Here is a 27,719-nt window from a genome sequence, read left to right on the forward strand (position 1 = left end):
AAGTCGGACAACAAAGTGAACGTGACTATGGTGCTCAAGCATAGAACACAGCAGCAAACCAAAGAGGTTATGGTTATATATATATATATATATATATATATATATATATATATATATATATATATATATATATATATATATATATGACTCCGTTTTTTGTATATCCATGTTGCAGCAAAATGTAGTTAAAGTACTTTAAGTGTTGTAGTAATCAAAGTATTTATGGTGCAGTTAAATCATTGTTTTACTATCATTATTATTATTATTTCTGATGCTCCTGGATAAATATTTCTGCTGCATTCATGTCGATGTGTTTAACTTCAATACTGCTGTTGTCAGACAAAGACCGTAAAAGTACATTTCCCACCGAGAAGAAATGGAGTAAAAGTTACTTAATATGGAAATACTCAAGTAGCCTACAAGTACCTTGATATTGTATTTGAGTAAATGTACTTGGTTACAATCCACCACCGTTAAAAAAATGTTTTCCCTTCGCGTGCGTTTGTGTAACGGTGACGATGTTTTGTATATTTGATCATCAATTATTATTTATTATAGGATGTATTCAATACATATATAAAAAACACTCACCCACGTGTCTTCAGTCATTTAACAAGGGCCTGTCGGCTTGCAGCCAATCAGCGCGGAGCTCAGGAAGGTGACGTCTCACTGAACCAATGATACTGCGCGATGGGCGGTGCCCCGCGAAAAACGAACGGTCGAGCTGCTAACATTAGCTTTAGCTGTCTAGCCGTTGCGGCGGAATAAAACCACAGTAGAAAACCACAGATGTAAACGACTTACCTTCAGCGGAACTCCAATAAGATCGACTCTTCTGTAGAGAATGAAGAGGTGAGACAGCGCTCGACTAGACGCTGCTAGCTACGTACGTAGTATTAAAGCTACGTTTCCGGCCTGCTTTCCGGTTAAAAACGCTGGTTAGTAGCGTCGTAGCGACAACAATACGGACGTGTTACTTCCAGATATTCTTCTCCGAGAAAAACGTATTCTTAACGTAAACTGACAAACTAAAAACAGAGAGATTTAGCAGCCGCTGCACCGGGCTTTAAATGGAGCTGCGCAGTTTCAAAACGGGGATTTATTGCCCCACTGTGGTGGGAGGAATAAATTACATCAACAGGGGGCGCTCCCAAAGATGGTAGAATACTGCTGAGATAGTTAACATCCTATAACATGATTTCTGCTTGTCTTCTAAAGTGTATGGTAAAACAATGTATTGTTTTTCAACAACAGTAAGACATAATATTACTGTAGGAAATAACATTTAAAACCATAAAACCCAAATCGTTTCGGAAACGAGGTCATGTTTAAAACATCAGAATTGTATTGATTTATTTGACTTTTCATCAAAGTGTTTTTCCCCTTTGATTTTGTATAGTCAGCTTGTTTGAAGACAGACTTAATAATATGAAGTTATTGGCTATATAAAGTTGAAGATGAACTGCCCCTCGCCTGCAAAGTAGACGAGTGCAAGCGTCCGCAGCAGGAGGTGAAGCCTAAAAGCTGCGCTCCAATCGGGCAGTTTCCATCCAAGTCATAGAAAAACGTAGGCTATCTGTAGTTTGCGACCACGTTCGCATTTATTTATATTTGTTCATAAATATTTGTGGAAATCAATTAGTTATCCCTCGGGAAGTTATAGCCTACTGCGGCACCCGGACAATTTAACAACTCAATATGTCACATCACAAATATTGAGTGAATAATGGTTAGTTATTATTATTTCACATCAAGAACATCGTGTGACGAACATCTGAACTATTCATGCATAACTTAATAGTTGTATAATATGACTGCCCCATCATAAGAGATCTGATTGATTAATGTGATGAGTGTGCTGATAGCTCAGTGGTAGGGTAAATGTCCCATGTACTGAGGCTCCCTGCAGTGGTCATGTGTTCAAATCCACCCTGAAGCCCTCTTTTAAAGCATGTCTTCTCTCACTCCGCCCCTTTCACTCTCACGCTGTCCTCCCGCAATAAAAGGCCAAAATATAACTTAAAAAAATTGTGTTGCTGAGATTTATTTTTATACTATATTTGAAATGTTGCTGTTGTCATGACAAAAGCTGAGGAACCAACAAAAAATATTAAGTCTGAGTTTTCGGTTCCAGAACAGCGGTTTTGAAATAGTTCAATCAACTCTGAGTATGTAAACTCTGAGTTAAGCGCGTGCCTGCCGACTCTACAAAGCCATCCTTAATGGAGCTCCGATACTATGATTCACCATGGTGACCGGGAGAGTTATTAGATATTACTGTCAGTAATTAAAATCTTAAAGCTGCTAGAATCACTTTTGCTTCCATATCGATGGTTGACGAGGAAAGGATGGCACATTTTTCCAGAGTTCAGATTCCGGAAAAAGTCAGAGACATGTAGGGAGAAACTCAGTTTGTTGAAGAAAACCTGCCAGTTAGCAGGTTTGTTTCACAATTACCATGTTACTATGGTAACTGACCTAAAGGTTGAGTTCACTCTCTTTCTGGAATGGAAAACTCAGAGTATCCCTCTTCTCACGTTTAACAAATTAAGCCTATTAACCTAATTTACCCTAATAATGACTATGAGTTCAGTGTTATGGGTCCTGCATGCTGTCAGGAGGAGCTCTGACTGTCATGTGACCTGAATAACCAGCATGCAACCTCGAAGCGTGAAACAATCTGTAATTGCATCAGTTAAACTGTGAAAAGTCAAAATGCTCATGTGAGAACATTTAGTACGAAACACAAACTGACCTCAGGAAACACGCAGCTTTGTTCCAGATTAAATACACACCAGTGTTGTGTTTTAATAAAAAATAATCTAAAAGATATAACATACTAGATGTTATGAACACTTTTACTTTATTTAATATTGGGACTTATAATGGAGTATTTTTACAGTGTTGTATTCGAATGCTTCATTGTTTAACCACAACAAAACATCAGTGATTAATAATCTAAAAACATAATGAGCATGTTACTACTCACACGTGTGTACTTGTACTTCTTAAATTCACAACTTGTCTAGTTTAATTGAGAATTTGTACAGTGTGGCATTTACGTGCATCAGGGATTTATCTGTAAAATGGAGTATTCTTTATTCATCTCTGATCTGGTGTTGATTGATTAATGATTGGTTGATAAAGTGCTGGTGGCGTGAGTCAGCTGACATGTGATGACCAATGACGTAGATCAATTAAGCCGGAGACCTTTACGGTCAGCGTTCTGGTGGTTCTGTTGCCCGGCTGAGGACCTGAACTAGGCCGAAGAGGAGCTCGGTGAGCTGGGTTCACTCCCCAACAGCCCGCGGGCTGGGGCGGGACACGTGGTCTAAGTCTGGTCGATCTGAGCCAATAGTCTCCAGGCAGCTGGGATCACGGGAGCGCGAGCCGTTAAAGCATCACGCTGTTCCGGACTCCGGCAGACCCCGACCCTCCACAGACCCTCGCCCACCACCACAGACCATGGCCGGATCCTCGCAGGACGGAAGCGCGGCTGACCGGATCGGGTACATCACGCGGGTCCAGAGCTTCAGCGCGTGCCACCGACTCCACAGGTAGTCCCAATTCCGCTCCGAGGAGGACCCGTACGAGGTCCATGACACCGCAGCCGGTCTTCGCCGGTTCCGTTGATCCGCTCCAGAGTGCACCGACAGCGGCTTCCGCGTTTAACGTCTGGAGGCGACTTTCACCCAGAATACACCTCGCCGTGTTGTGTATTTATCTCTGTAGCCACGTTGTTGATTTAGCGATTGTTTCCGTTCGTCGGTCCTTCATGTATAAACTAAACCTCGTTCTGGTTCTGATGACGTATAAACGCTGCTGCCGTCTTCAGCTTCCCCTGGACGCCTTATAGAAAGCAACACTGAGGTTATTGATCATTTATGTTGTTTTTAATATTCTTCATTCAGGAAAATGATGTGTTTATTAGTCATTTTTATTTAAAGCTACAATGAGGAACTTTCATGTAGTGTTGATTCTGGCGCCCCCTGTGGACAGAAGCAGAAGTGTTTCTGAGCACCAGACTCCCTTTAGAAAACCTCTAATTTAACAGCAGCAGCGTGTTACAGATAAAACAGTTGCTACTTATAATAATAATAATAATAATATTCTGTAGCACTATTCACACCAGGCTGCTTGATCTCACAACTGAAACGGTTTCATTATGGATCAATCTGCCAATATGTAGATCAATCGTTTGATCTATGACATATAAGAAACTCGCGATGAAGAGCGATCAGAAGCAGAGGTTTGATGAAGATGAGTTTCTGTTAATTACCGTTATCGTTATTTTCTCTGCTTCGTTCTCCTATTTGAAGCTGGAGTGTACGAGGTGTACTTGAAGGCAGCACAGGTCAGTGAACGCCTCACTAATAAAAGTTTCTTCCTCTTCATGCAGCGTTCACCTGAGTGACGAAGACAATAAACATGTTTATGGGAAATGCAACAATCCCAACGGTCACGGACACAATTACAAAGGTTTGTTTTTAATTCATCATCATCGTTTACATGATCAGCTGATTTAAATGCCTCCTGCTGATTGGCTCTCGTCTCTTCCACAGTGGAGGTGACGGTTCGCGGGAAGGTGAGTCTCTATCCAAAGAAAACTTTATTTCTATTTGCTGTGATTTACATCAGGGGCCATGTTACATAAACGCAGTGAGACAAGAAGAATGGCAGTGATACAGGAAGAGTGGCAGTGAGACAGGAAGAACATCAGTGAGATAGGTGACAGTGAAGTCAGCTGATCCACCAGCTGATGGACCGGAGAGATCAGATTAGGGATCAGCTGATCCATGACTTCTGTTCTCTTCAGAGACCTGAAGTGGATTTTACATTCTATGATTATTATAATTTTTATATTTTCCAGCCTTCAGTATCTGATATTAATCCTTATTTCATGACTGAACTCCCAGAGGCGTCTGACAGTATGGGGGCTGGTTCTGTAGACCAGGTTCTGTTTTGTTTAAAAAATAAAAAGTTTAACATTTAACGTCCACAGATCGACCGACACACCGGGATGGTGATGAACCTCACAGACCTGAAGAGGTGCATCGAGGTAAGACAACCAAGACTCCACTCAGAAAGCAAGCATTTTAAAAGTAGTTGACTTGTCGTCTTGCAGACAGACCTAACAAAGCATGACTCTACACTTTTTACTGATCACCATCATTATAGAGTTAGTTTCAGCATCTTTTTCATCTGGTTATTGATATTAAATCACAGATAAACAAAGATAAATGGTGAAACGTTGGTTTGAACGCATCACAAACGGTTCAGATTATCCGGTTCTTGAAGAGCGTTGAGTTCACTTGACTGAAGTGAAAACTTTTAGATGAAACAAAAGACAAACCCCTTCATTAGTAAATGATAATTAGCATAGTTTATAAGAGCAGTCAGACTATCGTGTATCTGTAGACAGTCTCAGGGCCACAGGTCTAACCTTTATAAACCTCAGATCTAGATTAGTCCACTATGAGACTTAAACCAGCCCTCGACTGACTTGATGAGTTCCATTGATCTCGTCCACTGATGACATGTTTCCGTGCTGCAGGAAGTCATCATGACTCCGCTGGACCACAGGAACCTGGATCGGGACGTCCCGTACTTCGCCGCTGGCGTCGTCAGGTTAGTCCAGTCCAGTCCAGTCCACCTCCCCTCCCTGCTGCATCCTGAATGTCCATGTGTCGCGCTCATCACGGTCTGCTTCTGTCCGTCCCTGCAGCACCACGGAGAATGTGGCGGTCTACATCTGGGACCACATGGCAAAGGTTCTGCCCCCCAACCTGCTGCACGAGATCAAGATCCACGAGACGGACAAGAACGTGGTCGTGTACCGAGGGGAGTAGGAGCGCCGTGACACCCCATGGGATCAAATTGGGCTCATGTCGGCTGCGAGAGGACCTCGTTGGTCCTTTTATAGACAAAAATCCAACTGTTCAGGGTTCTGAGGGATTTTATTAAGTCCCGCCCCTTTTAACCCCACCCCTTCCTGTCCCATGGGAGTTTTTATCAGAATAACACCATCAGTGTAATTCAAACAGGATCAATATGTATTAGTCTCTCTGTTGACAAAGGTATATTATCGAGTCTGGAATACGGTCACATGGGGACGCAGGAGGGGGCGGGGCTTAGCCTCGACATGTGGAATCAACTGTTACATTTGATTTTTAATAAATCATTTCCATACGAAAGCTAAGGTCTATGTTCCAAATATTACATGTACCAGAGTGTTTCCATGGTTACTGCTGCAGGTGGGAGGGTTATTGGTTGTTAATTGATTGGTCCAGGTTTCATTTAAATAAAGAGCAGCTGTTTCCTGAAATGTAAGTTCAAGTTTCAGTCTGTTTAAAAGGAAAAACTGGAGAAAACAATTTAAGAAAAAAATGTTTTATAACATAAAAAAGTACAAATTTCACATCAGACAGAAAAACATGAAATAATGATTGAACTCCACATCTGGTGTGTGTATGTATATTATTGTGTGCATGTGTGTGTCAGAGTGTATTAGAAGTAGCTCTGTAGAGGTTCTCCAAGGATCTTCTCCATCTCCTGAACCACCTTCTGGACCTGCTGCTCCACATGCTCACACTCATCTGGAACACACACATGTATTATATATTAGTACAATAAACGTAGTACTACACTACAGGGGGTGTAGTGATAAGTAGTACTATGATACGTTACTCCAACATCAACATCAGAACAGTAATGTATTATTACTGTTGTATATATTAATTCTTCTAATCGGTGTGTGTGTGTGCGTGGTGTATGTGTGTGTGTGCGTGGTGTATGTGTGTGTGTGCGTGGTGTGTGTGCGTGTGGTGTATGTGTGCGTGGTGTGGTGTGTGTGTGTGTGTGTGTGTGTGTGTGTGTGTGCGTGTGCGTGTGTGTGTGTGTGGTGTGTGTGGTGTGTGTGTGTGTGTGCGTGCGTGCATGTTTGTGTGTGTTTGTGTGTGTGTGTGTGTGTGTGTGTGTGTGTGTGTGTGTGTGTGTGGTGTGGTGTGTGTATGTGTGCGTGTGTGTGGTGTGTATGTGTGCGTGTGCGTGTGTGTGTGCGTGTATGTGTGTGCGTGCTGACCCTCCATGAGTTCTGCCAGGAAGGGGATTGTCTCTGGAAGCAGCACCACGTAGTTCTCCTTCAGTCTGGACGCCAACTCCATCAACAGGAGGAGAGAGGAAAACCGCACCTGAGGTGGGGGGAAGATAGGATCAGTACTAGGATCAGAGGGGGGTGGGGGGAGGGGTGTCGTGTGGGGTCTCACCTTGGAGTCTGGGTGTCTGGTCTTCAGGAGGATCTGGTAGTTGAGAGTTTTCCACTGAGAGTCATCAGCCAGCGCCACAGAGAACTGACCCACACAGGGGACCAAGTGCTGGGTCACCCTCTGCTGGAAGACCTGCTCTCCACCCACAGAGTTCTCCAGCTGCAGAGACAGAACCTAGTGTTGTTACCATGACAACATGACTGTCAACCTCCCTCAATATCTGGAGACTGAAGTGACCATTTGGCCTCTAAATCCAGATGAAGATCTGTGAGAAGTTGATGAGGGAAACTGCTAAGCATCTTGTGGATCTGTTCAGTCCTCCAGCAGAGCTGCGATCACGCCAACTCTTATTAAAACTGTTACACTAAAAGCAGCGTTGCTAAGGAAACGGGATCATGTGAGGTGTCACCTGGTCCACTAGGGGGCCCATCAGAGCGTCGGCTCGCTCCCTGCTGAGGAACCTCTGTGTGTCGTAGAGGAAGATCTTGTGGAGACAGTCGAGGACGAGGCAAAGCAGCAGGCTGGTCTTCTCTTCAGCACACCTGTCAAACAGTAACTCGTCTACAGAGACGTGATCAATAATTAGGATTATTTATGGTCAATGTTCATGTTGCTCCAAAAAACTCTACTTGCACATTAAAAGTCAAAGATATAAGAAAAATAAAGGAGGGTGAAGGTAAATGGTCTAAAGAACACGTTTTAAATTTAACATCGACAGTGTGAATCAATAATATTACATTTAACTCAAATTGAACTAAACTAAAGTCCAATAAAATACATCAATATTGAATGTATTTAAGTTATGTAAAATATAAGTATAATAAAATACACTGAAGCATAATAATAATAATAATAAACAAAGAAAAATAACTTAAAATTAACTAAAAGGAAATAAATCCATGAAAAAATAAATAAATAAAACACAAAATAAATGAACAAATTTCAGGGTAAAACTAAATAAAAAGGTTAATTTATTTAAAATTACAAAGTAAAAGGAAAGTCCAAGAAACCAAATAAATGTAATTAAATGACAATTAAAAGACGAGATAAAATCAAATAAAGTAAAATAAAAAGTAATAAAATAAAATATAATAAAATAAAACTAAAGGAAATGAAAGACGTTCCAAGACAAAATAAGATCATTGCAACCAATAAAATAAAATAAATATAATTCAAATAAATAAGAGGTCTCACCCGTCTGGGAGGCGTTCGTCTGTCGCAGAAGATCAGCAAAAGGTTTCACCAGATTCCCGGCAAACAGGACGAAGAGTCCTTTGAGTCTCTCTGCGATGAAGTCCGACAGTCGGTAGAAAGTCAGCAGGCGCTCTTTACTGTGAGATTTACTCCAGTCGAATAGCTGCAGGACAAACAACAACAACACTGATCAGGACAAACAACAACAACACTGATCAGGACAAACAACAACAACAACACTGATCAGGACAAACAACAACAACAACACTGATCAGGACAAACAACAACACTGATCAGAGGCCAGTGGCCTGAACTACGAAGCAGAATTTGGGGTTAGCGAGATAACTTCAGGGTTAATTCTGGGTTTACAGTCCTACGCCGGTTGTCCACTTCTTATCGGGGTACATCTCTGCAGCGTAAGTTACCATGGCGATGCACCCCGGTAAGAAGTAAACCAGCATTGTAGGACGGAAAACCCAGAGTTAACCCAGAAGTTACCGCGCTAACCCCAAATCCTGCTGCGTTTCCACAGGCCTCTGGTCCCTGGACAAACAACAACAACACTCTCTGGTTTCTAACGTTACCTTGAAGAAGAGTGGCCTGAACGTGACCTCGGACAGTTTCATCACCATGGCGAGCAGACAGTCGATCACGCAGCCCTCGATCTCCGCCGTCGCTTGCAGGTCGCCCTGGAGACAGGAAGTGAGGAGTCAGACAACAATGCTGAGGTGTGTAGAAACTGTTTGCAACATGGGTGGGGCTAGCACAACAGAAGAAGTCACATGATGGAGCCGTCTGCTGCTTCCTGTCCGCTACAACTGCAACGCAGAAGGCGTTTCTCAAAGTCAACGGAAGGACCGGACCTGGGAGGACCGGACCTTGGGGGACCAGACATGGAGGATCAGACCTAGCGGACCAGACCTGGGGGGACCAGTAGAAACCTGACTCACCTCACAGTGTTCTGCTCTGAAGTCCAGGGCAGCAAGGAAGAAGGAGGTGAGCTCTGATTGGTGGGAGTTGAGCGTCTCTTTCTCCATGTGACTGATGTGCTCCTTCAGGATGCTCATCAGCGCCGCCAGCTGGCGCTGCAGGGAAACACACAGCGCTGATCAACGATCACATCAGGACTGTCTGAGTTTGTGCAGAGAATCCCAGTCTCTGGGAAGAGTTCTCTCTCAGTTTGGTGGATGGTAAAAAAAAAAAAAAACATGAGCTGTTTTGAGGAAAAAGCCAGTCAGAGGCTCAAATCTGTGAATTTGTAAACAAATATGTGATCTAAAAGTAAAATGGTCATTAACGCTGTGATTGGATGTTTGTTGGTCAAATGCACCCTGGGAGATGTAGTTGACTTCTATCCTTCACTCCCTCAGCCTTAAGTGTGAGGTTACGGTTACAGGTTTTCTTGTTTATCTGCCTGCTTTTCTTTAAAACGTTTAAATCGTGGTTCAGGCATGTAAAGAACCTTTAATAAAGTTGATTGAATATGTTGTTTATTATTATGACGGCTGAATAGAAGTAAATGTTGATGATTCAACATTTGAGCTCACGTTGTCGATGACCGTGTAAACAAACGCCTGCAGATTAAAAATGAGAGGATCTCCCACCTTCTTGTCGACCACCATGCTGCTGTAGCACCTGGACACGGTGGGCAGTAGGACCCTGGGGGGCAGCTGGGTGGCCAGGGTACTCCTGAGGGAGGCGAGGCGCCTGGACAGCTGAACAGCGGCAGAAGACGAGGACGGGGAGGAGTCTACCAGCCGGGTCAGCCGACACACCTGCGGGAACAGGAAGCAGGAAGACTTGTTCAGCTCTCACGTGTGTTTACCTGAGAGGTGGAGTGTTTACCCGAGAGGTGGAGTGTTTACCCGAGAGGCGGAGTGTTTACCTGAGAGGTGGTGTCCTGCAGGTATGGGCTGATGAAGTGGGGCAGCGTCTCGGAGACGCGCTGGAGGGCCGTGACGGCGCTCAGCAGGTAGATCTCATTGGTCAGCAGCTCCTTCCGCTCCATCAGTGTGAGCAGCAGCGCCGGCATCAACCTGCAGGACACAACCAGGGCATAATTTCAATAATAATAATAATATATAATAATAATTAATACCTAATGTATATAATAATAATTAAAACCTAATGTATATAATAATTACACATAATAAAAATAATTACTCAATTATTTAATGGTTACCTTGGTAACTGTGGTATGGCAAGAGCCTTGAGCGTGCCGACGACCTCGGCGATGCAGAGCAGAGCACTGCCCATCACATTCTTCTCCTCCTCAGTCGCCATGACGATATCCACAGCCTGCAGTAGGACAGGGACAAACGCCTCCTGGTGGTCGGAGCCAAAACTGCGGCAGAGCAGCTTGAGGCTGTAGAGCGCCGTCTGCCGGTTGATGGCTTGCTCCGCCTCCTGCTCTGCCTCCACAACCTTACAGCTCCTGCTGCTTTTACCCACAATGCTCAGGAGATCGCCGGTCAGCTGAACAAGCACGGTGACCTGTGGTGGGGGGGATAGAGGGAGAGAGAGAGAGAGAGAGAGACTCAGTTTTATTTGAAACACTTACATTATACATATTTAAAAAAAAATCTAAATTGTACTTTTAGAGGTAGATTTTTGAAAACGGCAGATAATTCCGATTACATGAGGAGATGGATCGACTCACCTGTTGCTCCTCCCACTGCGTCCGCTGCTGCAGCTTGTTGTTCAGTAGCTCCATGGCTTTCCTCCTGACGGACGGCAAATGGTTTCCCATCAGCCCCCTCATCACCGTGATGAAGGTATCCGTGGGCAACAAGGAGTTCACCTGGACAACAGTGACATCAGCACAGCGTTTGACATCATCACTGTAACTAAACCAGATCAAGTACTGGAGGTATATTTACCTTGTCCAGGACGTCGTAGGCTTTGTTGAGCAGGACCCTCCAGAACTTGGCGGTGGGTTTGGCGGCACTGTCCTCCACGCAGCGAGCAATGCTGTGGATGTAACGCAGGATCTCCTCCAGCAGCCTGAAACAGCAGATCACATGATCACCGGCTGCTTCCTGTCAGAAGAAGTTAAAGCCTTGTCTGGGGGGACTCACCTCTGCTGCAGCGGCTGCAGAGACTCGTCCGCCGCGTCTCCTCCGTCCACGACCTGAAACAGCAGCGAGCAAACAGTTACACAAGGAACACCACAGGACACCTGTCGCCGCCGTTAACGCTCCCAGAGGCTCCGCCCACCTTCCCGATGAAGCTGGACGAGCTGAGCAGCTGAGCCATGAAGGAGATGGACAGGAACTTGAAGTGTCGCAGCTCTTTGCTGCTGTGAGCCTCCAGACTGAAGATGAGCTCCTCCACCTTCTCCTCATCCTCCTCTGTCTTCTTCTTCGCCCCTCGTGCGCAGACGGCGCGCTTCGCTGCCGCTGCAGACAGAAACCAGCGTCAGTATTTCTTCTCTCACGCGTCTACGTGAGTTTGCGGTTTTTAATAAGTGAAGTGAGCGAGTGTTTTGCTGACTCACCGTCGTCCTTGTCGTCGGGCAGCTGCAGCAGGAAGCTGATAATGCTGATGAGGGCGGCGAGCTGGTCGTTCACCTCGAACTGACAGCAGAGCGAGATCCAGAAGTCCACGTCTTTCTCCAGAGCGGCGTCCTGAAAACACCAATACACGCTGTGGGATCTACTTCCTGTCTACCCGCTTTTAAGTTCTACCAAAATAAAAGCGGCGCCAGAGGGGAAATGTATGCATGGATTTCCGCAGATGACACTCCCACAATGCCTTGCTCCCACACTTGCCTTCTCACTGGTGGAGTTTGCAGTCTGTGTGGCGTGCAGCTTGAACAGGATCAGCATCAGGACCCAGAGGAAGCGGGCGGGGCCCAGCGTGGACACCAGCTGACTCAGGATCGGCAGCCGGCGGTGATCGGGCACGTGAGGAAGAGCTTCGGCAAACACGTGCATGATCCTCGTCACCACAGCAACGACATGAGAGGAAGAGCCGCCATCAGAGAGCTGGTGGGCCTGAGGAGGAGGAAGCGAGAGAAAAGTAGGAGGGGGAAGAGGAGGAGGAAGAGGAGGGAGAGGAAGTGGAGGAAGAGGAGGGAGAAGAGGAATTTTAAACATACTTTTTGATAACAGAATGAAAACTGCTCCAAAATAAGATCCAGGTTTTGAGAATCCAGATTATCCAGGTTGGTCATGGTCAGAGTCTCACCTGGATCAGAGCAGGTATGACCATCTGCACCGTCTTGTCGATGACTCTGAAGCTGTAGGCGTCGTCCAGACGCATGATGCTGGCGCCCATGAAGGTGAAGATGGGCATGATGTTGAGGAGGACCTTCTCCTGGAGGGTCACACAGGTCACATTATCACCATGGTGATCCATCACATTATGACCATGTTGATCCATCACATTATCACCATGGTGATCTGCCACATTATCACCACAGAACAGGTGCAGACACTCACGGGGAAGATGGCGGCGGCGGCGCCCAGCAGCAGCAGGGCGTGGTGATGCGTCTGCGGCACGTCGGACGCTCTGATGCACTGAACCACCAGCTCCACGCTGAATTTATCTTCATCCAGCACGTCTGCAGAGAGGATCATGGGAAAAAGGCTCTGTTAGTTCTCTTCCTGCACAGGTCTTCTTCTGTGGTGGACCTGTCTCTCTGCTGGCCTACCGGGTCCCACAGTGCCCCCATCAGGACACACTCTGTTGCAGACGTTCAGCAGGCAGCTGAGCAGCAGCTGTTTGGTGTACTCCAGGTTGGTCTGGTCCCCTGGACCCGAGTCCAGAGTCCTGAGGACACAAACACACATCAGCTCCAAGCCGCACCGGGGTCCACCAGGGTATACGTGGCCCAGCATAGATGGGATGTTACCTGGCGAGGAGAGAGAACAGGACCGGCACCAGCGTCTCTGCTCTCTTCAGCTTCTTCTTGTGCTGCAGCAGCTCCAGGATCAGGGCCACTCTCTGCCAGGAAACAGCGCCCCCTTCTGGACTTCCATCCCCAGGCTCCTGAGGCTTCCTGTCCCATCAACAACAATACTGTTTAAACAAAAATATCTCTAACGAAACGCCGTCGTTAACTGGCTGACTGTTTGAAGAACCTGAGAGTGAAAGTAAAGTTGTTGTAAAACATCACCTGTGGGTGCTCCTGCTCCGGCGGCTCTGCTGCACCGACACACTCACTGTGGCTTTCTCTGGTGGAGCAAGCTCATTGGCCACCAGCTGACCGTCGACGGCGATCTGTCACCGAGAAAAATGCCGTTAGATGACCAGGAAGTCATCATTATTTTCTACAGTATCATGTTGGGTCTATCTGGTTATTTCTAGTGATTCACTTCCCCCCCACCCCTACAACCAGCATCTCTGAGACTGTGGCGGGAGGAGCATCAGTGAGGAGCAGCTGTTACCCTTCCAGTTACCCTGGGAATCACTCATGCTAATAGCTAATGCTAACTGCTAGCATACACATACACTATATTGCGAAAAGTATTCGCTCGCCTGCCTTGACTCGCATATGAACTTCAGTGACATCCCATTCTTAATCCAAAGGGTTTAATATGATGTTGGTCCACCCTTTGCAGCTATAACAGCTTCAAGTCTTCTGGGAAGGCTTTCCACAAGGTTTAGGAGTGTTTATGGGACTTTTTGACCTGATTTGTGAGGTCACACACTGATGTTGGACGGGAACTAAGGGGCCAAGCCCAGCTCCTGAAAAACAACCCCACACCATAATCCCCCTCCACCAAACTTGGCATGGCCCAATGCAGTCAGACAAGTACCGTTGTCCTGGCAACCACCAAACCCAGACTCGTACATCAGATTACCAGATGGAGAAGCATGATTGGTCCCTCCAGAGAACACATCTCCACTGGTCTAGAGTCCAGTGGCGGCGTGCTTTACACCACTGCATCTGACGCTTTGCATTGCACTTGCTGATGTATGGCTTGGATGCAGCTGCTCGCCATGGAAACCCATTCCATGAAGCTCTCTACGCTGTTCTTGAACTAATCTGAAGGCCACATGAAGTTTGGAGGTCTGTAGTGATTGACTCTGCAGAAAGTTGGCGACCTCTGTGCACTATGTGCCTCAGCATCTGCTGACCCCGCTCCGTCATTTTGAGTGGCCTACCACTTCTTGGCTGAGTTGCTGTCGTTCCCAATCGCTTCCACTTGTTATAATCCCACTGACAGTTGACTGTGGAATATTTAGGAGTGAGGACATTTCACGACTGGACTTGTTGCACAGGTGGCATCCTATCACGGTACCATGCTAGAATTCACTGAGCTCCTGAGAGCGACTCATTCTTTCACTAATGTTTGTAGAAACATTAGTTTGAAAAAAAAAATGAGATTTTATTTTTAGGCCAAATCGCCCAGCCCCAGTTAAAAGTGTATATTGCACTAAGCTAGCCATAGTCATAACAAAAGCTAGCGTGTTGGCGATTAGCATAAGCTAATGTATAGGTCCATCATGAACCAGCTAGCTAACTAGCATGCTATCTGAACAACTTGACCTTTCCTCCTCTCTCTGGTCCCAGATCAGTAAAGCTGCAGTACAAACAACTCTGATTCAGGTTTGATGAAGTTCTGATGGTTCAGTTTCACAGTAAAGACCGGAGACTGGAACGGGACTTTGGTTCTAGACCAGGATCCAATGATGTGGCTCTGAACATGACTTGTGACCCTTCAACCAAAACTCTGGGTTAAGTCACTAACTCACCCAGTTTAAGGTCTGACAGTCAGTATTCATCAGCAGACGTGGTCTCGCCCTGCCCCCCCCTGTTTGACTCACCCCTTTGAAGACGGTGCTGATGGTGTTGGCCACCAGGGGGCTCTTGCTCTCCATCAGTACGTCGAACATCACCGACAGCAGCGTCTGCTGTACACCGTCATCTCCGAGGGCCGAGAAGAACGGCTTGGTGATCTGCAGAGAGGAAGAGGTTTAGCGTCTGCTAAATGCCCTAAATATAAATGTAAATGTAGATCTGGTCTTGAATCCCAGTACTATTCTGGCTTTCTGGGTAATCCTAACCTGTTCCAGAGCAATGATCTGGCAGCTGGGGATGTCGGGGTGAGGCTGGGCCGAGGTCCTCAGAGCTCTGACAAACAGATCCAAACAGTTCTGGTCCCGGGCCAGCAGGGGGGCTGCCGCCTCGTTGTACTTCCCCAGGACCAGGTGCATCAGCTGCGCCTCAGTCCGCAGCAGGGTAGCGCTGTCGGGGCCACTCTGCTCCAGGAGGCGGTCCAGAGCAGGGAGCAGGTCTGACAGGACAGTCTGAGAAGGGGGAAGAGCTATGAGAGCCGTGCGGTGGGCATGGTCACGCTGCAGGTGTGCAGGTGTGCTACTGTCTCACCTGTCCGCTGACGTGGCTCAGCGCTCGCAGCAGGCAGCAGGCGCTGTACGACGGGCAGACGGCAGACTGGATGCTCTGCAGCAACTGCTGAAGCGCTGCCTGCAGCTGCTGCTGCTGCGGCTTCAGTTTCACAGAAGAAGACTCCTCGTGGAGCACGCCAAGGGCCTGGAACAACAACAACACTAAGAACACCAAGAACAGGGGGTGTATTCCAGAAAGCAAGCTCAACCAACGGTTCCAGGACAGCTGTTCTGAATTAGTTGTGAATGAGTTACGCGCGTGCCTGCCGACTCTACAAAGCCATCATCAATGGAGCTCCGATACTACGATTCACCATGGCAACGGGGAGAGAGTTATTAGATAGGTGTTTATGTAGAAAACGAGCTCATCTTTAGAAAGCAGAGCAACGTAACTGCAGCAAAGTAGAGACAGCTGTCGTGGCAGACATTTACTGTCCTGTTTTGGTTTGATGAAGAAAACCTGCCAGCGAGTAGGTTGGGGTCGACCTAAAAGGTCGAGTTCACTGTCTTTCTGGAACAGAAAACTCAGAGTATCCCTCTTCTCAGGGTTAACACACGTTTTAGCAAAACCTGCTTTGTGGAACACACCCCTGAGGAACAGTAGGGAGGTGCTCAGGATGTTATACACCTGTACAAACTTTATCTAGAATACATCCGCATTTAAACCATTGTAAGTAGTCTGACTGAATGATGAATTAAATCATCATGATAAAAGATGAAAAGGTAAAGACTTCATGGAAAACGTAAACGGAGTGTGGCTTGTTTAATTCTCTGTATCCTATTTTATAAAATAAATGTAAATGTGACAATTCTTTGCTTTTATTTTAAACGCATTGTTGCATTTTATGCACGAATTGTGAAACAAATTACGAATAACAAAAATAGTTTATTATCAATTAACTACAGTTGTTAAGAGTAAAAACACAAAGTCAACTATAATTCTGCAAACTGAAAAAATAGGTGTGTTTCATTGACACTTCAAATTAATTAACTCCAATTAACTGCGTCTCCATGCAAACACAATTCTATAGACTCTCAGATGAATGATACATTAATATTAAGTTTGGATGAAAGCAAAATTTACAGCAAAATATAATTTTCCACACTAAATTATTTGGAAATAAAACATTTTAAAGTGCCCTTTGTTTCAACCTTTTAAAAATGTAATTTCAGTGCGCTGAAATTACATTTTTGTCTGTCCTCTCTCAATAAGGCAAAGAAAGCACTGTTTTAACACATTAAATCTTCTAACTTCTCAGATCTCTGGAGGAACTCCTTTTTCCATTATTGCTGCTGTGCCACGTGGACTCACCTGGCTCAGGTACGCCGGGTCGGCGAGGATCTCCTCAGATATCTTCAGAAGCCTCTCTGTGATTGGCCAGAAGGGAGATGCGGTGGCTCCTGATAGGCTCTGCAGAGCGCTGAGGGCCGCCCTCCGAACCTCCCGAACAGGAGAGGTGAGACAGCAGAGCAGTGACGGGACCACTGAGGGACAGACAGACGCATTAGCTTAGCCTGTTAGCATGTTGCTAACCCTGGAACAAGCCTTTAATGAGTTTCTCACCAGGCGAGTCGGCGGCGACCAGCTGCTCCAGCATGGCGGCCGGCTGGGCGCCTAACACAGCTCCGCACACGTAGAGAGCGCGAGTCTGCAGGACAGCACCCACCTTCACGTCCAGCTGGTCTCCATGGTTACTACTGTATCCCAACAGCATGCACAGGAAGCGGAAGAGCATCTGCGGCTCGCGCAGGTGAACCTGAGAACGAGGACGCTTAGCTTAGCTTAGCACAAAGACTGGAAACAAAGAAAACTGCTAGCCTGGTTCAGAGGGAACGACATCCATCAGCTGATGAACACGATTCATCTTTACAGACGTTTGTTTCCCTTTGCTTCCAGTAATTATGCTAAGCTAAGCTAACCAGCTGGTCGAGATCTTTAACTCTCCGACCAGAAAATGTTTAATATCTGATGTATCACAGGTGTGCTTGTGAACAGGAAGTGACCTCATACCTGGATGAGCAGCTTCATCAAGTCCCTGAAGCTGCCAGCTGCCGGCCCCTCGCCGCCACCGCTGACCACCACGCTGAAGAGGCGGCAGATGAGTCCAAGGTAGCAGCAGGTGTTGGTGTCCAGTTTCTCCGGGTTCCACCAGACGTCGCCTGGCAGAGACGAGAACGTGAATCAGGAGACGCGACCACACGGCATCGAGCGTCTGGTCAGGTGACCTCACGGCCGTCTCACACCAACAGGGTTACTGACCTTTGAAGGAGCCGTCGTGACACCGGAGGGAGGATATGAAGTCTCTGAGCAGACAGACGAGGACAAGGCTGAACCCTCCGTCTCGCTGACCACCTGTCTGCTGCTCACACCTGCTCAGGTAGACAGTCAGGGCTGCAGGGAAGGAGGCGGCGGCAGCGAAGCGGCTTCCAGCTTCCTGTTCCATCACAGAACAAAATGCTTGTACTGTAAATATTTGTTCATGAGACATAACTGAAGAACAATTGACAATTAAATCAATGAAAACTTAATATTCGTATAATTATGTAGTTTTATAACATTTAATAATTATTATCGTCTTTTAAGGGCCAAGCGTCTAATTTTAAGTCTTGTAATAATTCTTCCCATCGTAATTTGAATAAAGTTAATTTATTATTTTCTATGTTCCAATAAATGTTTTTTTAGATGATCTTTGATCCGGATCTCAACTCACCTGGGTGTCGGGGGCGGAGTCTGCCCTGATGACCTCCAGAAGGGGGGCCTCCAACAGCATGTAGACCCGGTGAGCGGTGAGCAGGTGGTGGGTCTCGCTCAGATCGCCCAGACCCAGCAGCAGAGTCTGGGTCAGCACAAGGAAGGTGGTCCTCGCTCTGAGACCGGAGCCCCCCTGCTGCTGCTCCACCTCCAGAGCCAGCTTCTCCAGCTGACGACCAAACACACAGAGTTCACGCCGGTACTCAAACCAGCGGGGAAAGTAACCCGCTATCTCCTCTGAGCCACACGCTCCTTCACACATTCTCTACCCAGAGTTAGACGTTTCACAAGTAAAATATGAAAAATAAAATCTGTGAAAAGTATAAAAAAAAAATATATATATATATATAATGTATAAATTAGTGAAACTTTTTGGGAAAATATTTCTATAATACATATAATAAATCAATGAGCCTTCCTGTTGTCCTCTGTGGTTTATTTTACATAATAAAATACATATATTTAAACTTAAACCCACATACAAACGCAAAATGTGGATTCATCTGCCTCTGAAAGTAGTCCCCAACAAAGACACCACTTCCTTCTGTCTGTTCTTCCAAAGAAGAACAAAAGCAAAGACACCCGGAGGTGAACCCTGATGACACCCGTGTATAAATAAAACAGAAAAACTCACGGCCTCCCGTCTGGAAAACTGCTCCATGGACGCCAGGTTCCTCGCCAACGTGGAGACGAGACGCTCGTTGGCGAAACCCAGGAAGTCAGATTCTGAACTCCTCTTCAGCACTTTATCCAGCTCTGTGGGAACACACACACGTGTCAGGTCCTCATACTTCGGCCGTGTTGAGATTAAAAACGGGAGCTGGGTCGAGCCTTCACCTTGAGCCCAGTTCAGTGTGAGCGGGTGTCGGCTGACGAGGGAGGACCGGGCTACGCAGGTGGGTAGCTGGAGCTCGGCGGCGGAGGTGATGACCAGGAAAGGCAGCAGCCTCCAGCCCACCCTCTGCAGCAGCTCGCCGTCCCCTTTTCCCAGCCGCGGGTCGGACAGTAAACGCACCGCCTCCGTCAGGACTGGAAGCCTGTAGGGGGCAACAGAGAGCTCAGAGTTACTGAAGATGCACAAAGATAACGTTAAAAACAATATTTACAACCATCATTCTTACATAATAATAGTAAGATGATAACAAAGTAAGATGCAACGTGTTCAAATGGCCTGAAGATAAAACAAACTGGTTTAAATAAAAATAACAGATTTCACAATCGTCTATAAACTTAAATAACTCAAGTGGGAGAAAATCTATTATTTGACATTTCTTACATTAAGTCTGACTTTAAACACAAAGTTGTCAGTAAATGATGCTCATTCTCTCATATTTGATGGATCAATAACGGTAATAAAAGGGAATGATCGTGTGTAATTCACTGACCAGAGCTCAGCCACCGACACGTCCACTCTGTGCAGCAGTGACAGTAAACTGGAGACGGTGTCTTCAGGGTCCAGAACATCCAGCAGCACCTGAGCAGGAAACAACAGTGTCCTCCGTTAGAAACCACCTAGGCGGCCTGTAGGTGGCGCCGTGTTAGAAACCGCCTGACTGGCCTGCAGGTGGCGCCGCATTACAAACCGCCATGTCACACCCGTTCCCTGACACACTGACCTCCAGGACCTTGAGCGCAGCGCCCACGACCTCTGGCACGTCGTCCTTCAGGCGGTCCATGATGCCGTCTTTCAGGAAGCCTTCATCCAAACTCTGCTGCTGAGGAGGAAGACGACCATGAGTTAAAAGCAGCAAGAAAAAGCCAGTTATTGGCCCTTGAGTGAAGATTGTTCTTTCCTCTGAACTGTTGCTGCAAAACAGTGAATTTACATGAAAAACACATTGTAACCCTTATTATTAATATTCTTTTTCTTAATTCTATTGGAGAGGTAATCTTGCCTTAAGTTGTAGAACTACAGTTCCCACAATGCTTTGGGATATGGAACAGTATGCATAACATTGCCATGAATTCAGTTAGAATCACTTTGTTATATAATAGTGAATCATCTGCATCAAAACGAACACACGCTGGATATCTGCAGTGTGTTTTTATATCTGCACCTCCCAAAGCATTGTGGGATACCAATAGTCTGTATTTATACCCACAGTGTGTATTTGTCCCTGTAGTGTGTATTTATACCTGCAGTGTGTATAAGCACCATAAACCTTACATTTGTTTTGAAGATGAGAATAGGCTTGGGTTGAAACATTTTCAAAGCGGTCTGATATCAAAAAACAAAACAGCAACAAAAGCCAGCAACAGCAGTGGGTATACCACAACAAAAAATGTCAATGTCTCAATAACGAGGTACTGTTGATCCATTGCCAGATGTCGTCTTGGTCTCATGATGTCAAAAATATGAACAGCATGGTGAAGAAAATTGATCGATTCAAGTATCAAACACCTGTTGTGAATTCTGCCGTTCAGCTCCATGTTAGAGAACAGCAAGTTGTGCAAAAAGTACTGAAACATTGAACAGTTGGCATTCAAAAGTTTAGAGACGGTCAAATTAAGTTCACCTTGAAAGGTTATGGTGCATTTTAGGTTCATCCTGAAATTTCACCTGAAAGACGAATATCCCTTACTTTTTGTGAGTAATGTGAGTATTGTGTGTGTATAAATATATATAAAGATTACCCGACCAGGGTGCTCTACCTGACCAGGGTGCCGTACCTGTCCAGAAGTGATGACGCCCATCAGGTGCTTCACAGCCGAGACCCGGACTGAGGGCTGTGGGTGTTTCAGACTGAGGAACAGCGACGTGTCCGAGTCGCCCAGAATCTAAACACACACAGGATTTATGTTCAATATCTGTAGAGAACGAATACTATGTATTAATACTACACGTGTGTACTAATACTACATATGTGTAGTAATACTACATGTGTGTACCTGGTATTTTCCATTGCTCAAGGACAAAGACAGGAAGTGGTGGAAGAGAAGTTTCTGCTCACTGCTGCTGACGTCGGTCACGTGACCCGAGAGAACGGCGTCCAGAGCTGAACAGTATCTGACGGGAGACAAACACGTGGCTAACGTTAACAGTAACTCTATAGCCAACACTAATGCTAACTCTAAGGCTAACACTAATGCTAAAACTAATGCTAACACTAACGCAGCACAGTGTTCACCCCCCAACACACAGACGGGTTGAGCTCTGTAAATAAGACTCACCTGGACTCAAAGAGTCGAACCAGAGGATGAAGACGTCGGTCAAGGGCCGACAGGTCCTCAGCAGAGAGCTCTGTCTTACTCAGATACTGGTCCAGGAGCAACCTGCAGGAGGACCACGAGGACCAGAGAGGAAAAGCTGACTTGTCTCATTTCAGAATTACAGGTTAATAGCATCAGCACTGGTTGTGGATGTAGGATGAGGTTTACCGAGCCACAGTCTGGTCCAGGTCTTTGGTCAAAGGGACCGCCTCCAGGATGGACTCCAACACCCCCAGCTGGTCCGTCTGTGATTCATCTGAGAGAGAGAGAGAGAGACAGACAAGTAAAAGTCTGTCTCACCACAAACAGGAAACAACAATTCCACTGAGACCCGAGACAGGGTCTCCACATGTGGATCCAGATCTCACCTGGACTGCAGATGAACGCAGCGTGGACCAGGTGAGGCAACAGGTAGCGCAGCAGAGGGCTGACATCGTGAGTTGCCGCCATGACCTGCAGCGTCGCCGCCAACGCTGGCATCGAGCTCAGACGGCCGAATGCTCTGAGGCCAAACAGACAAGAAGAAACAGGTGAGAGGAGCGACGGGTTCTGGGTCTGGATCTGTTCAGAGTGGGTCTTGGTCCTACCTGGGCCCGGCGGAGCCCTCCTTCTGGTTCTGCAGCAGCACGACGAGGCAGCCCAGACCCTCCTGGGCCAATGCGGGCTCTTTGAGCAGTGATGCGGCGACATGGGCGGCGAGCGCATCCACCAGACTCGCCTCCATCACCACCGTCACTGCCAGCTGGCACACGATCATGTAGGTGGCGGCTTTGTAGTCGGCGAGTGGCGACTTCAGACCCTGCAGGGGCGAAACAGAAACCCCGATACGACGCCCACCTTCAGTAACCATTCATTATTAAGAAAACCCTCAATGACAAAGAAAAAATATCCAGATTCTATGGCAAAAAAACAAAGCAACAGATGAAAAAAGTAGAAAATCCATTGAAAGAAGAAGTGAACCTTCTTTGTGAACCGTTACAGAATCATCTCTCAAATAAAAACAACAAAAACGGGCGGCGAGCATCTCACCTTCTGGACGTATGGCAGCAGCTTGGAGACGATGCTGTCCGACACTTTGTCCGCGGCGTCCAGAGAGGAGACGATGGTGGATGCGTAGAAGGAGCAGAGGACTCTGAGCTGGGAGCCGCTGCGAGAGAGACCTGCATATGCCTGAGGAAGAGGAGGACAAGATGAAAGTTTAGATGTGCGGTTGAAACATGCGTTGGCTCAGTGAGGCGTGGTGACATCATCACCTGGACGCCGTCGGTGACCAGCGTGCAGATGAAGTCCATGAAGCTGAGGTCCTTGTAGCAGTGAGTGACCAGCGTTGCTCTGGACAATGGCACGCCGGGTTTCTGGGGAGACAAGGAGGTAGCGTTCAGCAAACATCACCAGCAGTAAACATATGAGCGTTGATGCGAGTGGCTGACGGACCTGCAGGCATTGCAGCCAACTCCAGCGGCCAGTGGCGTCTTTGATAGGGAGGAGCTGCAGGACTCTGACGAACACGTTTGTGTCGTGGTACGGCAGCGCGCACGCCAGCAGGGCATCGGCGTTGTACAGCTGGATGTGGAAGCTGCAACACAACACAGGAGCTGATCTCAGGCCAGTTACTTTAAATGACACCAGAGTAAGTAGTTGAATGAAAACCGTTCTGTTAAATACAGAACATATTCATATTTCCAACAAGTTCTGATGTTAACAGCACCAGAACTTTAACACAGATCTGTTAGAATAAGCCGTGGTGACGCGTTCTTCATGCATACCGGTGAACCAGCCACTCGATGCACTTGTGCGCTGGTCGGAGGGGGAAATACGGGCAGAGGCGGGTGAGGAAGAGCGAGATGCCAGCATCCAGCTTCTTGTTGACCTCTTTGGACTGGATGCTGCGCTCCAGGGTCAGCGAGGCCTGGCTGAACAGGGTGTCCTGGAACTCCAGGAAGGCCGGTTCGATGCCCAGTAGCTCCTCCAGTCCTGTGCAGCCTGGAAGGGGCAGGAAGGAGGTTTACGTCATGGTGAGGGAGTACACTGGTGTCTAGGGTGTTGTGGGGAATCCTGACCAGGACTCACCCAGAGCGTAGAAGGTGCCCTTGTCCATGGTAGCAGCATCTTTGGGGTCAAAGAGGAGCGAGGCGACCTCTCTGCGTGTCAGCAGGTTGGGGTCACTCTGAGGCAGCGCAAGCCTCTTTAGCTGGTGGGCCAATGACGTCATGATGATGTCAATCTGATGGAGACACAAACACACTCACATCCGTCTAATGTTCACACACTCAACATGTCCTGTTAAGTAGTGTAACCACTCATGCGATGCATCGATGAATCGATGGTCAGTCCTACTGATTCAACTAAAGCAATCTGCTAAAATAAATAAATAAATAGAATGAATCGCTTTGGCTTAACAATTTATTAAATCTTATGAATGATGATTCTTAATTATGATGAATGTTTTAAGACTTTTAAGGCACTCTCTCCCGTGCCAGCATGTAGCCTATAGAAAAATGTTCAAAATAACTGAGCAATGTTTAATTACATTTTTGTATTCAGCATAACATATTATGCAGGACTACTTTTTTTATAGAATAAATATGTTTAATAAGTAATTCTGTTGTCTGTTTATCGTTTAACCTTTCAGATATATACAGATAGTCTCACTCTCATTATTACATGTTTTTTTCATGGATATAGAATTTACTGAATCGAATCGTGGTTTACAGAATCAAATCAAATCGTTCACAAAAGAAATGTGTCCTTGAATCGAAACTTCCTAATCCTTTATCAAATCGAAGTGAAGCCAAAGATTCACACCCCTAGTCCTGTTACATTCATCTGAAGACAAGTAAATCAACTCCATTTAATCGGAGGTGTTTGTTTATATCAACTACTGTTTTCTGAAACAAAACAAAATATTGGAAATCACTTCAGAAACTTTAGAGCAGCGTGTTTAAATGAAGCCCCAGTTAAACTGTCAGTTAAAGCAACGAAGTGAAGAACCTAAATAAGTAAGTATTTTTAATATGTTAAGAATAACATGCCAGTTTTACAGGTGGATCTTCTGGATAAATATAGTATTATTTCTGCTAAACCTGCAGTTTTTCCAAGGGAGTCCGGCATGTGATTAAATTGACTGCAGACTAACTGCTGTATTCAGACAGTGACGTAACTGCAGCCAGATAGTCTTCTTTAACTGCATTAACACAACTAGTTCACGTTAGATTAAGTGGTTAAAGAAAACTCGCGCTGGTGTTTTGCTAGTAACACACATGTTAGCTAGCTAGTTAGCTATGCTAACTTGCCGACTTCTTACTTTTGCAATGTCGTCGCTAAAACGACATTAAATGTCTCGCGAGCACCTAACGTTAACTTAAACACGCCGGAACAATATGACGTTATCGATAATCAATAAAGACAATAACAATAATCACAGAGAAGAAACTCTAACCTGTTTTCTGTAACTCAAACAAACACATGGGTGAAGCAACCTCGTTCTGGGCGATTCTTCTTCCGGGTCAAAGCAGACGTGACTAGCCAATCACGGCAGAGGAGAGCGGGACATCGGGGTGACGTGCCTTAGCCAATCACAACATAGTAGAGCAGCTCCGCCAGGTCGCGTCCGTTGACGGACTTTGCATGGGTTGCGTCACATTGAAATTAATTGTGGGTCCGCTCCATTGCATCGCTTGGGTCGCTCGCGTCGGAGGAGAAAAATTCGTCAGCTAATCAGATCGGGTTATGCAAATAAACTACTATGACTATGGCCAATAAAATCGCCTTTTTGTTACGACCGGTAAAAGCACATGTAAAAAGCCATGTAAACACACATAGAGGACAGGTTAATCATTGGGGTTGTGAAAGCCGATTCTTTACGATCAGTCACTTAATTACTAAAATACGTAGCAGCGCTCTTCTGGCTATAACGGGATCCATTTTGCACTATAATAATAAAGAAGACGAAAGTAGCCTGAATTGAATAGCGGGAAACTATTCCAATAGGCTCGTTCAAGATGAGCCAGGCCTGCGCAGAGTCGATCGCCGCACATTTCATGCCGGTTAGTTTTGTGTCCAACTTGATCCCGACTTGCAGGCTGCGTTCGAATAGTCTTTTTTGCTTAGGAAGTTTCTGAAGAAGTGGCTCGGAAGTAAACAAGTGGCCGAGTAATTTCTAGTAGATTAAGAATTGGTCACAGCAAACTAAACAGTACACTTTTTTATTGGGCACTACAGTCAATGTGAAGAGAGGGAGATAGTGGAGCATGTCCTGACCTCATGCAGGAAGTATGAAAGGGAGAGAAGGGTCATGTATACTGGGTTACGGAAGCTAGGACAAGTGGAAAGCAGGATCAAAGATGTGCTTTACAGTGGGCTCACTGTGGAAGGGAGAAAGTTGCTATTTAATGACGCAATCTGATTGGCTGACAGATCCATCAGCACCTGACAAGTTGAACTTTTCTCAACTTTTTTTTTTCACGCAAGCGATGCAATGGAGCAGACCCACAATTAATTTCAGCATAATGTGACGCCAAAGTCGTTGAACTGCACCTCACCTGGAAAGAGTCATCAGAATCATTTAGTAATCCATCGGGAATTTGTACAGGTATAGTAGTGTATCTGCTGTTGAGGTAGCAGTTTCATAGAAGCTAGCATTTAAGTAAAGTTTGACAGTTATACAATATTAAATGTGTGAGTGTTTCTGGCATTTTTTTATTTTTATGTCTGCCCTTTTAAAGCACACTCTAGGCTAATTTCTCATTTTGCTAAGATCTATATAAAGCACCTCTTTTATTGTCTTTATTATGATTATTATTAATATTATCAACCACATGTGATATGTTTGTTAACAGACCTAACTTTTATTGCACAACATGAGCCCAAGATCAAGCGTTAAATATTAGACTCACACAGGAAATTTTTGACTAAACGTGCTGTTTGTTGTCAAAACTAAGAGCCAATCAGCTCATAGATGAGGTGCGAGCCAGGCGTTTCCCATCATGCCCCGGGTCTCGCAGTCGGTTGAGAGCAACTGTGTTCATGACGTCAGAGCAAGTTGGGATCAAGTCGGACACAAAATTAACCGGCATGCATTGTGCTGCGATTGCCGGTGATCGATTCTGCACAGGCCTGGCTCATCTCGAACAAGCCTGTTGAGATCGGTCAACAGACGTGCAAAGTCTGCACGCAACCTCAGGCCGCATTCAGGGCGCATACAGACTGTACAGGTCTGTTGATGGATCCCATTGTCCATCCATCCATCCATCGTCTACTCCTTAACCTGTATTCAGGGTCACGGGGGGGCTGGAGCCCATCCCAGCTGACATTGGGCGAAGGCAGGGTTCACACTGGACAGGTTGCCAGTCTATCACAGGGCCGACATGTATTATAATTATGCGACACACAAACAACCATTCACGCTCACATTCACACCTACGGGAAATTTAGAGTCAATGAACCTATCCCCATCCTGCATGTCATTGGACTGTGGGAGGAAGCTGGAGAACCCGGAGAGAACATGCAAACTCCACACAGAAGGAGCCCGACCCGGGAATCAAACCTGGGAATCGAACCCGGGACCCTCTCGCTGTGAGGCGACAGTGCTACTACAATACCGTGCAGCCCCCGTATTGTCTGCATTCGAATAGTCTGCTTTTCTTCGGAAGGTTCCTAACTGAAGAAATGACCCGGAATGAAATAAGTGGCCACCATGATAAGAACCGTTTGAATTTATGAAAGGAAAGGAGATTACGCTGTCCCACAATTCCTTTCGTTCATGAAAACAAACGATATGCGTAATTGCATGTTTAATTACTTTCATGCAGACAAATTGGAATTGTGTTGATAATTGTGTGTGGACAGAGATAATGATTTAATGGTGTTTTTATTTATTTCAATCATGTTACAAATGTTTGACAAAAACGAAACTAAAACCACAAATTAAATGTCAATATAGC

At 46.0% G+C, this 27,719-nt stretch overlaps 2 protein-coding genes and 1 pseudogene across 4 annotated transcripts in view; 2 read left to right on the forward strand and 1 right to left on the reverse strand.

Annotated features, from left to right (window-relative positions):
• Positions 1-27,719, forward strand: part of LOC311008500 (microfibril-associated glycoprotein 4 pseudogene) — a 242,541-nt pseudogene that overhangs the window by 94,279 nt on the left and 120,543 nt on the right. The gene's annotated exons all lie outside the window — the stretch shown is intronic.
• Positions 3,213-6,194, forward strand: pts (6-pyruvoyltetrahydropterin synthase). The gene is made up of 6 exons (XM_084040423.1): positions 3,213-3,557; positions 4,400-4,479; positions 4,563-4,585; positions 5,003-5,059; positions 5,555-5,628; positions 5,726-6,194. The coding sequence occupies exons 1-6, from the start codon at positions 3,466-3,468 to the stop codon at positions 5,847-5,849; spliced, it is 450 nt and encodes a 149-aa protein (XP_083896549.1). The 5' UTR covers positions 3,213-3,465; the 3' UTR covers positions 5,850-6,194.
• Positions 6,375-25,320, reverse strand: heatr1 (HEAT repeat containing 1). Of its 2 annotated transcripts, none has more exons than XM_084040346.1 (45): positions 25,217-25,320; positions 23,848-24,001; positions 23,544-23,760; positions 23,212-23,353; positions 23,031-23,132; positions 22,807-22,947; positions 22,365-22,576; positions 22,146-22,279; positions 21,946-22,033; positions 21,739-21,840; positions 21,457-21,574; positions 21,238-21,345; positions 20,184-20,279; positions 19,953-20,041; positions 19,405-19,604; positions 19,202-19,323; positions 18,527-18,736; positions 18,076-18,250; positions 17,827-17,975; positions 17,380-17,572; positions 17,128-17,300; positions 15,796-15,960; positions 15,474-15,716; positions 15,234-15,365; positions 13,579-13,682; positions 13,315-13,461; positions 13,114-13,232; positions 12,902-13,023; positions 12,648-12,776; positions 12,230-12,454; positions 11,956-12,085; positions 11,676-11,857; positions 11,537-11,589; positions 11,339-11,462; positions 11,119-11,259; positions 10,642-10,952; positions 10,345-10,495; positions 10,064-10,234; positions 9,410-9,544; positions 9,044-9,148; positions 8,460-8,622; positions 7,675-7,826; positions 7,266-7,424; positions 7,082-7,190; positions 6,375-6,596 (listed from the first exon to the last, which is right to left on the reverse strand). In XM_084040346.1, exons 2-45 carry the CDS (start codon positions 23,987-23,989, stop codon positions 6,508-6,510), a joined length of 6,474 nt encoding a protein of 2,157 aa, XP_083896472.1. In that variant the 5' UTR covers positions 23,990-24,001; positions 25,217-25,320; the 3' UTR covers positions 6,375-6,507. The 2 variants fall into 2 exon arrangements, with proteins under 2 accessions (XP_083896472.1, XP_083896471.1); XM_084040345.1 differs by having other exon boundaries at positions 20,184-20,282.

Source organism: Eutrigla gurnardus, assembly GCF_963514095.1.
Source record: "Eutrigla gurnardus genome assembly, chromosome: 22".
NCBI classification, from domain to species: Eukaryota; Metazoa; Chordata; class Actinopteri; order Perciformes; family Triglidae; genus Eutrigla; species Eutrigla gurnardus.